Source organism: Sus scrofa, chromosome 12 (assembly GCF_054392235.1).
Source record: "Sus scrofa isolate SSC_HxYL_T2T_F1_AM1 chromosome 12, Sscrofa_HxYL_maternal_Yorkshire_Landrace_v2.0, whole genome shotgun sequence".
Taxonomy (NCBI): Eukaryota; Metazoa; Chordata; class Mammalia; order Artiodactyla; family Suidae; genus Sus; species Sus scrofa.
In genome coordinates this window covers 771,980-789,018 of record NC_139394.1, presented here as the reverse complement: position 1 = coordinate 789,018, position 17,039 = coordinate 771,980, and the positions used below count along the sequence as shown (strand labels likewise).

Sequence of the window (17,039 nt, the reverse complement as noted above, 5' to 3'; positions counted from 1 at the left end):
GGTGTGGCAGAAGTCCTGGTGCGTGTCCGGGCCGGTCAGAACAGGCTCAGCCCCAGGACTGCGCCCAGCCCGGCAGCCTGACGCTTAGCTGCACCATCCCCCCTTTCTCTTTTTGGAGACGCTTGAAAAGTAGAATTTTCTGAGATCTTTGGGTTCACGGAGAGCCCAGGCCCCTGCTCGGCTTCCCCAGCCGGCCGAGCACATCCTGGTCCAGCAGGGCCCCCCCATCCCCACCCCCACCCCCACCCCCCGCCCCCTCCTGGCCAGCGCTGGGCTTTGGGGCTGAAGGGTCGCTGCGCTCTTTTCTGGTCACCCGAAGAGGCAAAGGGGAGGCAGGGAGCAGGAGAGAGAATTGTGAGTGGGGTCAGCTAATTTTAAAATAGTGTCATTTCCCAGATATTTTGGATGCTGTAAAAAAAATTTTCTTTTCTCATTCTAAATTAGCACTTGCTTTTGTGCCGGTTTTGTACCTGGGACCTCGGAGGGCTGGGCTGCACCTGTGGCCGGCACCCTGGGATGGTCAGCGTGGTGGCCACCGGGGCCTCAGCCTGGGTCCCCGACAGAGGCCCCGCCCCCGGCCCCGCCCCGCCCCTGAAGCCCAGGGCTGAGTCCGTCACAGGTACGTCTGCTGAAGGTAAACCCGCGGGCCTGTTTGCAGCCCCCGCAGGCAGCGCTGGGCCTGCAGACTTCATTCAGTTCTTGGTTTGCTCAGCCCCTGTTGACAGAGAATGTTCATTTCAAAAAGTTTCACGGGTGGTGAGCGGTCCTGTCTGTTTCCTGTCGATGAGCGTGGGATTCTCTTCCACTAGCAGGAAGATTCCGGTCTGAAGGGGCATTGAACTCTCAGGCGGAAGTGGTTGCTTGGTCTCTTTTCCCAGCGGGTGTATCTTTTCTGGCCTTCGTGTTTGGCTATTTTTAGATCCCCCCGTCTGCACGTTGGTTATGTATTTTGTTCTGTTGTTGCTTTGTCAGAAGGTAGGGGGGACCCTTCCAGCTTTCTCGTTGGTGCCTGTTTGCTTCGTACCTCTTCCATTCTCTTCCTTCCAATCTACGGTGTCCTGCTGAAGGCGGGTCTGTCTCTCGGCACACAAGACAGTGTTGAATCTTTTCTTCTAAATCCAATCTGAGAGGACCTTAGTATTGGTGAGTTCAGCCTGGGGTTCGAGGGCAGGGAGGGGTGCACCCCCTGGGCAGGTGAGAGCCCACCCTCTGCCCCTCCCGCCTTCTGGCAGGGCCTGTGCTGGGAGGATCCGCAGCCATGCCAGGGCCTTGGGGGCCAGAGCGGGGAGCAGCCCATCCCCCAGGCACATGTTTCCATCGCTGTGCTCCCCCTGGCCCCCCCTTCTCCAAACCTGAAAGCCCCCAGGGGCCCCAAAGCTGCAGTCTGTGGGGGGGCCCCCCACAGTCAAGGCCTTTGCCTCCAGCTTCTGTGGGCTCAGCCCACACCCGCACAGTGTAGGACATTTGCTCCAGGAGGCCGCTGAGGCCTGACCCTGGGCCCCTGTTTTACACTGAGGAATCCGAGGTCCCAGAAGCTCCGGCTCAGGGGACACACGGAGAAGCAGGGCCCGGACCCAGCCAGGGGTGCTCCAGGACCGAAGCGCAGATGTGCTCCATGCCAGCGATGCTCGGGGCGGGGGGGAAGGGGGCACGCAGACGAGGGCTCCACCCTGCCCGCCCATCTCCACAGTCCCGTGTGGACCGAGAAGTGACCGGTCAGGGTTGGTGAGTGGGCGTGGCCTCTGGTGGCAGGCGCAGCAGGGTGGAGAGGGGCCCGCAAGGGCTCCGGAGGAGAGCAGGGGCCCCACTCCCCCAACTTACAGATGAGGACCCAGGCCCAAGGGCAGGGCTTGCCCAGGGCCACGCTGCCAAGTGGTCCTGCGTAGGCACCAGGCGTCAGCAGGCAGCTGGCGGACACCACCAGGTTCCTGGCTCTGCCTTTCCTCGGGGTCCTTGGAGGCAGGGTGCAGAGGCGCTGTGCTCCTTGCCTTTGCCCGGCACCCGTGTGGATCCCAGCTGCAGGCCCAGGGCCCTCCACAAAAGGCTGAGAGTGGCCCGAGCTGCCCACCGCAAGCCCAGGGCATCCCTGGCAACACGCAGTCCCAGCCAGTGTCAGCAACCCTCTGCTGTTCCATGGTGTCACCACGTAGACACAGAAGCACACACACCCATCTGCGCTTTACACCTGCGGGGCCACAACACGCTCTGCACCCCGCTTGTGTCTCTCCAGTGTCCCACGAAGTTCCCACGGATGCCCCTGGTGCCCTTTGAACATCTGAGCTGGTGCGCGACGTCGCCAACGCAGCACATCTCTTATCTGGACATTCGGGCAACTTCTCAGTTGATTTCCGTCCTGGAAGCAACTCTGCCGTGGATCTCACTGCAGTTCATTTCTATGCCCAAAGCTCGTTTCCCAAAGATAGGATTCCGGGTGAAAGGGACGCCATCTGCTAATGACAGTTTAATCTGCGCAGAATCCCAGGCATGAAGGGCGAGCTCGGCTCAGCTGGCGGCCAGCACCGTCTGCTTCTCCCCATCCAGGACCCCAGCCTGCGGGCGAGCAGCCCTTCGTCAGCCCCGCCCCACCGAGCGGCTTTGGCTGAATCGCCCCTCCCCCAGTCCCGTCCAGGGGCCCGAGGGGACATGTGTCCCCCGCCCCTTCCTCTCCATGGACCGTCTCACCCACAGGCACTTAGGCTGCCCAAGTCCTAGGAGACACCAGAGGGGGCTTCAGGCAAGGCCCCCTTGTGGGTTCTGAGCTGGCTGAGAAATGGACACTGGCAGGAAAGGGGAGAAGAGAAGCCTTTATTTCTGGCAAGGCCGGGCCGCCCCCGCCCCCGCCCCCGCCCCCGCCCCCCACCAGCTGCCCAAGTGCGTCGTCCTACAGAGCAGCCCCCCGCCCAGTGGTGCGAGGGTCAGGGCAGCAGCGGGACAGAGAGGCTTCCTTTCTGGGGGCTCCAAGGTGGGCTCTGGGACGCAGTCAGGAGGGCTTCCGGGAGGAGGCAGCGGGAGGCTGAGTGCTGCAGGCTCACTGGAACTGGCTGGGGAGGGACACGGTGTTGCTGCGGCTGAGGGACATGTCCTCGTAGATGACACACACAGAGCTCTCGCCCCCCGCACAGCAGAGTCTGCGGATCTGGAAGAAAGCCTCATGTCTCCCCCCGGGCAGCCAGCCCAGGGCCCCTCCGTCTTCCAGACACCTCTGCTCAGGAAGCCGTTTCCCGAGGGGCCATGCCAGCCCCCCAGCTCTCCCAAGCTGCCAGGCCTGGGGAGGCGGAGGGGGGAATGCAGGCGCCTGGGAGATGGAGGTGCCAGGCGAAAATGGGAGCAACAGCAGAGGGGCCAGGCCGAGCTGGCCCGTGTCACCGGCTCCTCCCACCTCCAGGCCATGCCCATGCAGATTCCCGCAGCCACAGATCCCGCGTTCCCATTTGCACACGGACGCGCACGGGCTCTCACACACGCACGCTCTCAGTCCCACGGGCACCCCCAGACTCTCAGATAGTGATGCCCCGCTCACTGCCCTTAGGTGTCTGACCAGGCGTCCTCCCGGGCCCCATGCCCGGCCCTGCTGGGGCTCAGTTCTTAGGTTCCTCCCAACGTGGACCCTGCTGTGCACACGCCCAGCTCCCGAGACTGGGTGGAGGGCGTGGGGGGGCGCTGGGCTTTCCCACACCGCCAGCTCCCTGGGCACCCCTGCCGGTTCCTCCCTGCTCCCTGAGAGGAGCTGGCTGGTGGATGACATCCGAGGCCACACTGACCTGTGTCCCTCGGCGCGCACACACTGCCCCCAGCCCCAGCCCGGCGAGGAAGCAGACCGCAGCCAGGGCTGCAGAGAGGGCCATGTGTGTCCACTGAGCCTCCCGGCAGCTGTTCGCAGCTTGAGGCAGTTTGTCTGGGAAGAAGGGACAGAGAGAGGCAGATGGCAGGCGGGGAGTCCCAGAGAGCCTTGGGGGTTCAGGAAGGGGCTCTGGAGTGTGTGTGTGCGGGGGAATCCAGGAGGCTTCCTGGAGGCGGTGGGCTCCAGCTGGAAGGCATAACCGGAGCAAGCGCAGAGGGAAGAGCCCCAGGCAGGGCCAGGTGGGCCGGGGGGTGCACCCTCCCTACCTGTCACCACGACCAGGGTCCCGGGGCCCCAGACCTCGCTGTCCATGATGGCCTGGCAGGCGTAGGCCCCCGTGTCGGGCAGCTGCAGGCGGTGCACGCTGATGGTCAGGTTGTGCTGCAGCCCCGAGAAGGTGACGCGGCCCCTGAAGCGCTCGTCCACGGTGGCCTCCCTCCCTTCCTCGTAGTAGATCACGTTGCTGGCCTTCGGCAGTACTCGCTTCAGGTAGATGCCCAGCAGGGGCCCACGGCTGGAGCAGGTGATGTGGATGGAGCCTACTTCCAAAGCGATGGCATGGCCGGGGGACTGCCACACCTCTGCAGGGGGACCGCCGGTCACCACCGCTGCAGAGGGCACGGGGGCAGGGGAGTCTCCTGGGGACAGCTCACTGCTGACGTGTCACCGGGGATGGGGTGGCTTCCGTGGCCCAGCAGCCCCACGCTGACCTCCCCTGGGGGCTGGGCCACTCGCGACACCCTCTCCCACCAGAGGAGGTGGCAGGTCAAGGTCAGGGACGCTTGAGCTGGGGCCTCTTCCCTCCAGAGCACCGGGACCCCTGCTGAGAGCTCTGGAGGGGGGGGATGGGGGGCATTCCCCAGCTCCACAGCCTTTTTTTTTTGTCTTTTTGCCTTTTCTAGGGCCACTCCCGTGGCATATGGAGGTTCCCAGACTAGGGGTCGAGTCGGAGCTGTAGCCGGCAGCCGACACCAGAGCCACAGCAACGCGGAATCCGAGCCGCGTCTGCGACCTACGCCACAGCTCATGGCAACGCCGGATCGTTAACCCACTGAGCAAGGGCAGGGACCGAACCCGCAACCTCATGGTTCCTAGTTGGATTCGTTAACCACTGCGCCACGACGGGAACTCCCAGCTTTTCCCTCTTAAATGACCAGTTCCCAGAGAGCCAGGGCACTGTCCTGCCTGCCCAGCCCTCTCGAGGCCGACTGCCTCTGTTTCCCCACCGTTTCCAGGCACCTGAAGCCAGCAGCTCCCTGGGGTGGGTACATCCTGGCTTGTCCGTGGGATGCCCAGAAAGGCTCCTCGCCTGCCCACGGGGGCCCAGCAGGACCAGCTTCCCGGGGGGGCAAACATAATCCAAATGTCAGCTTCTCAGCAAATGAAATTCTGCAGCCCTTTTGGGGGCAGGGGGCACAAGAATGGTGCCTGCAGAGAGCCCCTTCCCACCTGTATGACTGGTGTCTCCCTCTCACCGCAGAGCCTCTCACAGGAGGCATGTGAAGGACGAGGCAGCCTTGCTGGTTGTCGAAGAGAAAGTCCCCAGAGCCCCCGTGAAAAGAAGAGCCCTCCCGCGGCGGCTCTGCACCCAGATGCCGCCGTCTTGGTGCCCATTGTTCAGGGCTGGCCCTGACTCTCTGGAAGGGCTGCGGGCTCTGAGGGACGCCCACGCTCCACATCCAGGGACCATGCACCCTGGGAAGGGCACCCTGGGGGAGGGGGCATGGCCGGCGGGGGGGGGGCAGTTGGGAAGCACTCACCTTGGGCAGCCCGGTTGAAAGAGAGGGCAAGGAGCAGGGGGAGCAGCGGGAGCCCCAGGAGCCGGGCCATCTCGCTGGGTGGCAGGAAAGGGCAAGGCCCCTCTTAAGGGCCTTCACGACTCTTCCTGTCTACAGCGGCACCCAACTGAGTGCAACCACCTCACAGGCGCAGCTCTAGGGTGGTGGGGGCAGGATGGAGCCGGAGGTTGGGGGGGGGGCTGCCTGCAGTGACTGGAGGTTGGGCACTTCCAGGAGGGCTTCCTGAAGGTGGTGCCCTGAGCAAGGAGAGGCACTGCGGGCGAGGCTGGGGGGCCACCTGCATGCCCTCCCCCATCCTGCTCTGTGCCCACAGGTAGACTGTGGTCCTGGCCTCTGGCATCTCCACAGAGCACAGCAGGGAGAGGAGGGGGAGGGAGGAGGTCAAGGTTGGGTGGGGACAGGACCAGGAGGAAGACAAGGGGGTCCCCAGGTCGGGTTGGGGGTCCAGCCGCCCTGGTCCTCTGGTTCCCTTTCTGCTGGGACCTGATCTGTGCCCAGAAACTTGGAGTAGCTCCCCACCCCCCAACCCCACCCCTGCAGTGGGAGGGGTAGGACTGCCAAACTGAGCCCGTGGGTGCGATGTGGCCCTAGAGATGGGCCAGGGCACATGGCCAAGGCTGCGGCTGCCCCAGTGGCTCTGATTCTGCCTCGTGTAGGTTCGAGGGCTCAGCTCAGTCACCACCCTGCCCCCCCAGCAGAGGGAGACCTGTGCCCTCACGGAGGTCCCTGGGGAAGAAGAGACTGGATGATCAGGAGGTGACTTTCTCCACCCGGGAGCCCTGGGCCAGACGGCCCAGCCTCAAGCCGCCCAAGGCCACATGCGCATGTGTGCACAGGAGCGAGCACCCGGCTCACACATGGACCCACAGCCCCCAGCTGTTTCCTCCCCGGCATCCCCTCCTCTGGCCGGTCGGACGCTCCTGTCTGCTGATGGCTCAGAGTCCCGGGGTGTGGCTGGGGTCTGGGGTGGGGGCAGTTTAGCGGGGGCTGCCTTCCTGCCCAGAGCCTCTCCTTGCACTCGAGACGGATCTGTCTGGGGACAGACCCTAGGAGTTGCCCCGAGGGTCCTAGGAAGTTGCTGGCCGGAGGGGACGAGGGCACCGGCTTTGCAAACGAGCCCCCTTCCTGGTCTCCTGCTGCCTTTGTTCACCACGGACACTCTCCGGATGCCTGCACGTGCCAGCCGCTGTGCCAAAAACGGAGGGCAAAACAGACAAGACGCTGGTCTGTAGGAGCAGGCCTACGCCAGGGCACACAGCACGTGTCAGGGGAGGGGCCGCAGGAACGAAGGGCCCAGGAGGTGAGGAGGGGTCATGTGGTATCTGGGAACAGGGCTCCAGCCAGAGGGCTTGGCAGGTGCAGGACCCCTGAGGCCAGAAAGTGCCTGGTGTGTCTGAGGGCCTGCGAGGGGAGGGCCAGTGTGGCTGAGGAGGGGAGGGGCTCGGGAGGGCCTCTGGGACACTGCGAGGACCCAGCACTAAACTTTCTTTAGGGAAGTCCTTGAGAACACGAATAAGCAACATGCAGAAACTGAAATTAGTCACAGACACAGACCGGCCTCTCCTAGGTTTCTCGCCTGGCATGTGCAGGGCCTGCCCAGCTTGTGCGAGCCCCTCCCCATGTGACAGCAATGTTAAAATCACCTCTGACATCTCTCTCTCTCTCTCTTTTTTTTGTGTGTGTGTGTGGCTTTTTGTCTTTTTAGGGCCACACCCACGGCATACAGAGGTTCCCGGCTAGGGGTCTAATCGGAGCTGTAGCTGCCGGCCTCCACCACAGCCACAGCAGCACGGGATCCGAGCTGCATCTGCAACCCACACCGCAGCTCACGGCAATGCCGGATCCTTAACCCACTGAGCGAGGCCAGGCATTGAACCTGCGTCCTCATGGATCCTAGTCGGGTGTGTTAACCGCTGCGCCACGACGGGAACTCCTGACATCTGTTTAAATGCATCAACACTTCTGGTCTGTTTTGGGGAAAATGTAAGAGACGCCCACGGGCCCAGAGCACGGAAGTCCCAGACGCCCGGCCCCTTGTGTCTGACAGCCTGGCCCCGTGTGGCACAAACCAGCATTTCCACGGGAGCCATGGCAAGGCAAACCAAAATCGGTAACAGATACACACACATGAAAGAAAACAGATCCAAATGCAATGCTACAGAGAGTCCTCGAATCACAGAGGACAAAAGAGGAAAGAAAAAGACCTGCAAAAACAAAAGAACACACTCCACGGAGGTAGACTTTGGAGTATGATGTCATTAGCACAAAGGTGTTTGGCGGCAGGTGTCGGGGAGGCGGGGCGTGTTGCTGGAGCCACCTGGCCGGCAGAGGGACGGCTCTGCCCCCTGGTGGTGCTGGTGGAGCCGACGCTCCGTCTCTGGAACCACAGCTGCGGGCCGGAGGGTCCTCAAACACTATTCTCGCTCACGGTCCAAAACCAGGAGTGTGTTCACAGGCAAGAGCCCCGCCCGGGCGGTCTCTGGGGTCACAGCAGCATGGCCCTCCGGCGTCGCTCGGGGCCTGGACGGGGCAGAGGAGGGGATCCTCTCGGGTCGAGGGCTTTGGAACTTGAGATTTTTGTGCTTTGGGCCACAGGAGCTGCTGTCCTGCCCGAGCTTCCCCTCTGTGTGGAGCCCAGAGCCTCCCTATCTGGGGGGGGAGCCGTGTGCAGACACTCCCACCGTCCACACATCCCAGGTCTCCTGCCCCCCTGTTGTCTCCCAGGGTGACCCAGTGGCCTGGCTGGAAGGGGGCATCCGTGTTCTGGGGGAGAGGACACCCTGGCTGGGACCCTGCCCCTCCCCACCTTCCCCGCCCCTGTGGGTACCGTGGGCGGAGTGGCCATGCTGGGTCCGAGAAGACCCTGCCCAGCCCTGCTGCAGCGACCGTACCTGCGCGACCTTGGAGCGCCTCCTGGAAGCACGCCTTTGGAGCCAGACCAGCAGGAACAAGACAGCCACCGGGCTGAAGGCCAGATAAGCCAGTTGGACCGGGATCTTCTCTGGACTGGGCGTGGGCTTGGGGGGCAGCATCTGGGGGCCTGCGGGCAGCGGCGAGGCCTCCATCCTCTGCCCGCCTTGGGGGCACCCTCCGGGGGGATGTCACCTCTGGCGGGATGCCCGTGGGGGGAGAGTGGCAGGCGGACAAGTGTACAGGATGGGCCTGGGCACTGGGCACAGAGGGCGGGGCGGGGGTGTCGACTCAAGGGGTGTCCTTGGGGCTCCCCTCCTGTGCCCTAGGATGAAGACAGAAACACTTACCCCAGGAAGGCGTGAAGAGCTGGTCCTGGGGTTCTGCCAAAGCGAGACACCGGGCAGGTTGGGGGGCTGCCCAAGGCCAGCCCCAGTGTGCCCCTCCAGCCGGGTGTCAGGGGAGCCCTGGTCCCAGGAGTCCAGGAAGTGTGCATTGGGTCCCCTTCCCAGGGCTCAGCCAGGCTGGGGGTGCCATCCTCAGCCCCCCATGCTCCTGCTCCCCGTCCCCAGACCCCAGGGTGCCCACCAGGGCATTACATCGAGGCATGGGGGCAGGGGGTGATCTGGAGAGTTTGGCAGCAAAGGAAGGGGGGGTTCGGGAGGAAGGGGACCAGCTCCCAGTGAAGACAGGGCAGGGGGCCCGGGGCGTGTGGACAGGGGCTGCCCCGGGAAGACGCTGGACAGGGTGGGCGGAGCAGGACGCCAGTCCCTGTGCCTCCGGGCCCCTCAGCCGGGCAGCAGCTCCCCACCCCGGCCTCGGCCCCTCCCTAAGGCAAAGGCGGCTCACCCAAGACGTTCAGGACGGTGGTTCCGAAGCTCCGCTGCAGGCCCGCCAGACTCCACCTGTACGTCCCCGCCTGGGCGTCCTGGGCCTTTTCAATCACCAGCCGTGCCTCGCTCCCCTGAACCCAGAGCTGCCACCCATCCCGGCGGAAGCTTCCTGGGGCCTGCTCGTCGAAGACCAGCTGCCAGCTCTCCCCGGGGTGGGCTCGCAGGGAGACGCGCACGTGGGAGAAGGGGTTGGCCATGCTGCAGGCCAGCTCGGCGTGCTCGCCCCGGGACACCGACACCACGCCCGCCGTGCAGTTGGGGCTGTCCCAGCCTGTGGGGGGATGTCGCACACGCTCGGCAGGGCTGGGCGCCAGGACGCCCACCGACCGCCCTCCCCGGGGGCCTGGGCCCCTCCTGGCCTGACCCGGGGCTGGCTCCCACCGCTGCCTGGCCCCTGCGGGATCCCCCCGGCAGAGCAGCGCGTACCTCCTCTCGGAGCGCTCCCCGAGGCGGCCAAGGGCAGGACGGCCCACAGCAGCCTGGCCACCAGGAGGCGGGACACGGAGGCCTGCATGGCTGGCGGCCGGGGTCGGCCCCGGGGCCCCTGGTCCTCAGCGGTGTTGCGGATGCTCCTGGAGGAGGGAAGGCCCAGGGGTCACGGGTGCCCTGGGCTGCTGCAGAAGCTCCCGCAGAAGCTCCCCAGCTCCTCCTGGGCCACTGTGTCCCGACCCTTCTCTGGACTGCATCATGTGGCCAGGGGACACTGGCAGACAGAGGACACAGGAAGCGAGTCCCGGGAGATGCCCCCGCTCACGCCACAGGCATCCTCCTCCATTTTATATAAAATGTGCCAAACGGCTGGGCTGTGTGTCCCACAGGGTTACAGCTGGAGGCGACCGGCCTCGGCCCCCAGCCCCCTCCCGCTCCCGCACGCCCGGCTGGGCACGTGGGGACTTGCTCTCAGCGACAGAAAGTCCCCCGTGGAGCTCGTGAGTTATCTGGAAAACGGGACTTTCACTTCCTCTGAAATAAGCTCCCATCTTCAGCTCCCACTAAAAGCGAAAGATGAGCTTCACTGATTCAATTAAACGACTGACCCTTTGAGAAAAAGAATGACAGTAGTGATGATAGACTGTTTTGTTTTTGAGCAGTTGCAGGCCGACAGGAAGACGGGGCAGGAAGTGCGGAGGCTCTGCGCCCCCGCAGGACAGGCACCGCGAACCCCCGGGCCCTTCGACACAGCTGATGAGCCTGTTCAGCCACACTGGCCGCAGCCCCACGGTCCGGCAGGGCCCCCCCGGTGCGGGACACCCAGTGGGCTTGGGCAGAGGTGGGACGCATCCATCCTTAGGCACCACGCAGAGCCGTCTCACTGCCCTAAGCCCTCTGTGCGCCCCCAACCCGACTCCTGGCAACCTCTGATCTTTTGACGAAGGCCATAGTTTCGCCTTTTCCAGGATGTCAGGGCTGGGATCGTTCGGTTTTGAATGCAACTGCTTCTGATTTTTTCCCCCAGTTTTGGGGGAACTGGGCAGAAGGGCCAGGAGCAAAGCCAGACGGGAACATAAAGGCCTCTGAGAGATTCGGGCCATTGGCGATCAGGCCCCGTCCTGACCCGTGGGGCTCTGGGCTGAGCAAGGAGAATGACTGGGGGACAAGCTGGCGGCAGCACAACCCTTTCCCCAGTGCTGCAAGTGCGGAAGCTCGGACTGGGGTGGGGGGGGGCAGGGGGGCTGTGATCCTCCCCGCCCCACCCCCAACTGGGCTCCTGCCTCTAGCTGAGCGACCACCAGTGGTCTTGCCCCCACCTGCCTCCCCCTGGGGCTCCTGTGGGGCTGGGGGCCTGAGGCCTGCATGTCCGGCCAGTGGGCCAGTGTATGGGGGCACAAGGGGTTCTTGGTGGGAGTGGGGCGGGTGCACAACCCCGCTGGTCTGGGGGCCTCGGAGCGGCAGCACAGGGAGGCCCACTGCGCCCTGGAAGGAGAATGGCTGTGTCCAGCTTTGAAAGAAACATCTCATTTGAGCCAGGGGGAGTTTCAGGAACATACGATGCAAACTGCCCAGCACTCTCCTGTCCTCCTCCTGCAGGGCCGGGCCTGCGGAGGCTCTGGGCTGACCACCACTCTCCTGGGGGCACGGGGGACCTTGTCACAGGTGTGCCCACTGGCCCAGGGGTGGCCCGAGCCGGCTTGTCCTCCTGGGGGACAGACTGGGGGAGCAGACAGACAGATGGCCAGGCCCATGGCGGAAGGGGCCTTCTTCTCCCCTAACACACAGGGGCTCCTGGGGTCCTGGGGGGCTGCTCACAGGGTGTGATGGGCCCGTAACATCGCAGCCCTGCCCTTCGCTGGCCTCCAGTGCTGACCATGGACGAGAAGCCAGGGCAAACGGGACGAGAAGCCAGGGCTTGGTGGTGTGTCCTGAACTCTGTCCACCAGTGGCAACTGCTCTGCGCTGGGTGCCAGCTTTCCATCTGCGTGGACGCCCATTTAATCGGCCGGCGCCCACAGCCCAGAGCGGCGTCACTGTGATTCTCGCCACCGGTCCAGTTCATCCGCTCATCTGCCCACGACCCAGCGCCTGGGAGCCCACCGCCCATGCCGGCCGCGGCTGACCTCCCCTCCCCTGCACCCACCCACCCCCTGGCACCACTCCTTTGCTTTCGGAGGCACTGTTTTGCGCCTCTGTGCATCCCTGAAACCCAGAGATGCTTTATTTTAGTGGTTTTTAATCTAGGTCAGGCTGCCGGGCAGTGTTTGCTAGGGAGCCGCGAGGCCCAGCCCGGGGACGCGGGGTGTAGGTCCCCCGGAGCTGAGTCGCCCGGCCCCACCGCGCTGAGCTCCCGAGGGTCCGGTGGGCGGAGTCTAAGCTCGCGGGGCTGGTGTCGGCCCCGCCCCCGCCTTTCGTTTTCCGGGCTTGTTCCTATTTCTAATTTATTGTCGAAAGAACGGCGGTGTCTTTTCTCACATATGCACCATGTTTGCAGTTGAGGAGGAAAGAGGCACCCGAAAACGCTGCCCTGAGAGACACGCTCTTGTACACGAGTGTGCACGCGTGCGCGCCAGCTCACGCGAGGGGGATCGGCTCAGACGAGGAGGCTCCGCGGCGACGCCCACTGCCCACCCTCCCCCGCAAAGCGCAAACACTGGGGTGAGCAGTGGCCCCAAGACACGTCCACGCAGAACCTGTGAGGGGACCCTGCTGGGAAACGGGGCCCTCTGGGGAAAAAGGAGGCCGGTTGCGAGGAGTAGGGACCCCATGGAAACTGGCGCCTTTTTTTTTTTTTTTTTTTTTTTTTTTTAGTACTCAAATGAATTGATCACATCTGTAGTTGTATAATGATCATAACAATCTGATTTCACAGGATTCCCATCCCACAGCCCAGGCACATCCCCCCACCCCCCAAACTGTCTCCTCCGGAGACCATAAGTTTTTCAATGACTGTGAGCTGGCATCTGTTCTGCAAAGTTCAGTCTGTCCTTTTTTCAGATTCCACATGTCAGTGAAAGCATTGGATGCTGGCGTCTCATTGTCTGGCTGACTTCACTTAGCATGATAGTTTCTAGGTCCATCCATGTTGCAAAAAATGCCGGTATCTCGTTCTTTTTAATGGCTGAGTCATATTCCCTTGTGTATATGTACCACCTCTTCTGGATCCACTCCTCTGTCGATGGACATTTAGGTTGGGAAACTGGCGTCTTGATGAGAGAGGGGACACATCCCGGCAGGGAGCGGCCAGGCGGGGGAGGCGGGAAGCCTCAAGCCCAGGGAGGTGGAGCTGGAAGCCTGCTGACACCCTGGTCTCCCACTGCTGGTCTGTCCCCAGGAGGGACCCCAGCCTTCCCCTCACTCAGGGATAACCAGGCACAAACCCCAAACACAGGAGGGAGCCATCTGGCTCATGCTCTGTCCGTTTCTCTGCATCTGCTTCTCCCTTTGCAGGTCACCCTGGGTGACCTCTACCTCCCGGGGGCCCTCGGCTCCTGGTGCCACCTCCCCCAGGGGACTCCCAGCCGGGGCTTCGAGAGACTGGTGGGCTTGTCCTGTCTTCAGCCCTTCTCATTCCCACGCTGCCATGGCCTTTGCAAATCCTTCACCAACTCTTCCGTGATGATAGAGCTTTAGCAGAAACACACCATCACCATGGCAACTGCACCCCCATCAACTCTCCCGATTGTTTCCGGAATAAACACTTCATGTGTTTGTGTCGTTTATGAGGCCTTGGGCAGGACACCCAGCATTCCTGGCTCCTCAAGGTCCCCTCCCCCCAACACCGCCCTGCCGCCTCCACTGACCTCGGCACAGCGTCTGCCCCCCCCATTTTCCCAGCCGTCCAACGTGGGTCCGGGTGCCCCATCGACGGGAGTCAGGCCACGCAGGTGCGCGTACACACACGCACACGCACACCCTGGGCAGGTGCCTCGGCTAAGCTGGGTGGGTCAAAGGTCAGCCTTGGTCCTCAGCTGGACCAGGTGACGCGGAGATGGGGGCGGGGGTGACCTGACACATGCTGACCTGCCCGGCTGGGCTTTGGGAGAGAGTGCGTGTGCTGCCCGGCGAGAGGGAGGCCAAGGGAGCAGCAGGCTGGGCCCTGAGGTCGGCAGGGAGGATGGCGGGTGGCCTTTGGGGGTGTGGACGTGGCCCTCTGAGCAAGGGGTGTGGGGTCCCCGAGCCCAGTCCGTGCTGCGGGCTGTGCTTCACGCCGGCGTTGCATGTTGGGTCTCCTGGCAGGAGACTCTCACGGGCCTCCCTGCCCCAGGCTCTGCGGTTCTCAGCACCCTGCGGACCCGGTGATCTAACCGCCAGGTCACACTGACTCACTCTGAAAACACGACTCTCGGCTTCACCTTGAGAAATCCACGTCTGTGGTCCTGAGACGTGCTATTTCAAGGGATGTTTTCACACACAATGAAGTGGCCTGAAGCCTCCAACCGGGAAGTCACAGGCTTGCGAGCGCCGCCCAGTGTCCTCCTGAGGGGTGTGACCTGCGAAGGTGGCCCTGGCCATCCTGTCATGTTGTCACGGGCAGTGGGGGACTGCTGAAGGTGTGGGCTCCAGGCTCCTGTCCCCACTGCCCCAGGCCACCCCCGCCCCGGTCTCCTCCGAGCTCCCCCCAGGCCGAGGGGCTCTGCCCCCACACAATGGGCTCTGGGTCCATCTTCACGCTCTCATCGAGGGCCCCCTTGCCATGAAAGCCCCTGCCCCTGGGTGGCTCCAGAAGCCAGACAAGGAAACGCCTGGGTTGTCCCATCTCTGCCCCCAAACTGTACCCACCTCGGACCAGGGTCGCCCCCATCAGAGGAGAGAGGCTGAGTGGGGGAGATCCCCAAGCGGGGGGCAGACCCCGCAACCACAGACAAGCCTTAACTCACTGAGCCGATTCTGTAAGTGGAGACACGCCTCCACCTCATGGAGCGCGGAAGGCTGTCTGCACAGAGCACGACTGGAGACAGAGGCCCCCTGTTACCCTCAGGCGTATCCTGCTGCCCTGATCTGTCTATGGCTGCACTGTTGTCTCGTCTTTAGTTTTCTTATTTTGTATTTATTTTGTCTTCCCAGGGCCACACGTGGCATATGGAGGTACCCCGGCTAGAGGTCTAATAGGAGCTGCAGCTGCCAGCCCACCCCACAGCCACGTGGGATCCTTAACCCACTGAGCGGGACCAGGGGTCGAACCCGAGACCTCATGGATGGTAGTTAGGTTCGTTACCGCTGAGCCACAATGAGAACGCCTGTCTCATTTTTATTTATTTTCTATTTTTATTATTTATTTTTATTTTTTGCTTTTTAGGGCCACACCTGAGGCATATGGAAGTTCCCAGACTAGGGGGCCAATCGGAGTTACAGCTGCCGGCCTACGAGACAGCCGCAGCAATGCAGGATCCAAGCCGCGTCTGCAACCTACACCACAACTCACAGCAATACCTGATCCCCGACCCACTGAGCGAGGCCAGGGATCAAACCCGCGCCCTCATGGATACTAGTCGGATTCATTTCCGCTGTGCCACAACGGGAACTCCCTTCTGTCTCATTTTTAAACACAGGTATATTCTATGCAATATTTGGGATATGCTGGTATTTCAAAATGCTTCATTATCATAAATTCACATGGGTCCCTAAATCTGGCAGCTCCACACGGCTCCCCACCTTTCCCTGACACTTCTGCAGACAGAAAACCACACAGCAGAGGGGCCCAGGCACAGAGAGGAAAGTGAGGGGTGGAGGCAGAGGCGCAGACGGGTCCGTGTGGCATGGCCTGGAGGGGCCTCCAGACCTCTGGAAGTGGAAAAGCACAGGCAACAATTCAGATTTCTCCCAAATCACTGATGCTGAATTGGCATCTGCACATATCAACACGGGGTGACACTGCTGGGGTCTGTGCGGCCACTGGGGAGCTGCTCACATTTGGGAGCCAGCGAAACACCTCAGAAAGTGTGTGCAGTGGCCAGCACCTTTTCTGCTGTGAGACCTCGGGAAACTGAGGCAGCAGGTTGTGGAAGGGAGGGTGTCGCCTGGCCAGGTCTGCAGGGGCCCTGCATCATCAGGGATCTCCACGCCCACAGCACCCGAGGGCAGCTGGCACAGCTTTCCCACCTGCTGCAGCGGCTCCAGGAACACCCACCTGGATGCACCTGGGTGTTTACGTGGGAGGGGGAGCTCGGCGCTGATCACCGTGCAGGGATGTGACCTACCGGCTCCAGAAGACAGAGCCCCAACCCCGGCTCAGAGGGAGAAAGGCCCCAGTCTGGGGCACCCCTACCCAGCCGGGTCCCTGCTGGGCAGTTAGAGTCCTCCGGGCCTGGGGCCCGAGCCTGCAAACCCTTCCCACTGCACAGCTCAGCACCCGCTGTGCCTCTGCTCCAGGACACAGACACCTCCCCTGAGAATCCTCCTCCTTCGCACCCGCGGGCCCCCCCTCCGGCGGCCCCAGCACCTCCCACTCCCTTCACAACCTCGGGCCCCAGGGACAGGGGCCTCCAGGGGCCCCGGGGTTTTCAAACTGCAGATCATTAACCAGTAGTGGGTGTTGAATTGAATTTCGCAGTTGTTGCTGCGGTCAAACCAAAAATGAAAGCTGAGCAAGGACAGGGGCCGTCGAGTGCCTTCCCCTCACCTTCGGGGGAGGGGGCTGGGATTTTATTGCTTTATGAGTGTTTGTGAGTAAATAAGCTGTGGCTGTGAGTGTCCACGTGTGCGTGCGTGTGTGTCCCTGTGAGTGCACATAAGTGTGAGTTTGTGCCCGCGAGTGTGAGAACCGCCGTGCTGGGTCGGGACCGGTCTGGGGCAGGAGGGGCTCTGTCCTGAGCGCTGGGCGCCCTAACCCGAGATGCCACCTCCCGGCCCCTCTGAGAGCCGAGCCTGGGGGCGCCCTGCAGAGACTCAGTCCCCGCCGCCTCGAGAGCCCCTGGCCCCTTGCCTCCCGCGGCGCGCAACCTGCGCCTCGGCCCCTGCGCGCCGACACCCTGGCAAGAGGCGGCGGGGGCGGGTCGAGGAGCTCGGCGCCCCGCTTTCTCCACCCCGGCGCGAACCCACACGCCCCGAGCTGCCCGCGCGCCCCTTGCCTGCGACTCCGCTCCGCTCCCCCGCGCGCCTCGCCTGCGACTCCGCTCCGCTCCCGCGCGGCTTCTCCACGCCCTCGGCCGCCGCTCCTCGGTT

The 17,039-nt window shown here is 63.2% G+C and overlaps 2 protein-coding genes across 13 annotated transcripts in view; both read right to left on the bottom strand.

Moving 5' to 3' along the window:
* SECTM1 (secreted and transmembrane 1) overlaps window positions 1-17,013 on the bottom strand; it is a 34,426-nt gene extending 17,413 nt beyond the window's left edge. Inside the window, exons 1-6 of one of the 7 annotated variants that reach the window (XR_014820559.1) lie at window positions 16,946-17,013; window positions 9,870-10,015; window positions 9,400-9,714; window positions 8,901-8,933; window positions 8,532-8,747; window positions 8,024-8,160 (exon numbers count right to left, since the gene is read on the bottom strand). Coding sequence is in view for 6 of the 7 variants with exons in the window: in XM_021066356.2 (XP_020922015.2) it covers window positions 8,126-8,160; window positions 8,532-8,747; window positions 8,901-8,933; window positions 9,400-9,714; window positions 9,870-9,957 (687 nt within the window). In the remaining variant the exon portion in view is untranslated. Of the gene's footprint in view, window positions 1-7,876; window positions 8,161-8,531; window positions 8,810-8,900; window positions 8,934-9,399; window positions 9,715-9,869; window positions 10,016-16,945 lie in introns of those variants that run through there. The other 6 variants (XM_084983356.1, XM_084983358.1, XM_021066356.2 and 3 more) reach the window with 6 other exon arrangements.
* Window positions 400-5,748, bottom strand: CD7 (CD7 molecule). 6 transcript variants are annotated; one of them, XR_014820554.1, is made up of 5 exons: window positions 5,602-5,748; window positions 4,108-4,422; window positions 3,762-3,895; window positions 1,822-3,136; window positions 400-1,123 (listed from the first exon to the last, which is right to left on the bottom strand). XR_014820554.1 is itself a non-coding variant. In XM_021066357.2 (4 exons), the coding sequence occupies exons 1-4, from the start codon at window positions 5,669-5,671 to the stop codon at window positions 3,029-3,031; spliced, it is 627 nt and encodes a 208-aa protein (XP_020922016.2). In that variant the 5' UTR covers window positions 5,672-5,748; the 3' UTR covers window positions 400-3,028. The 6 variants fall into 6 exon arrangements, 5 of the variants coding, with proteins under 5 accessions (XP_020922016.2, XP_084839476.1, XP_084839474.1 ...); XM_021066357.2 differs by having other exon boundaries at window positions 400-3,136; XM_084983350.1 differs by lacking the exon at window positions 400-1,123 and having other exon boundaries at window positions 2,785-3,041.
* Window positions 17,014-17,039: the final 26 nt, after the last annotated feature.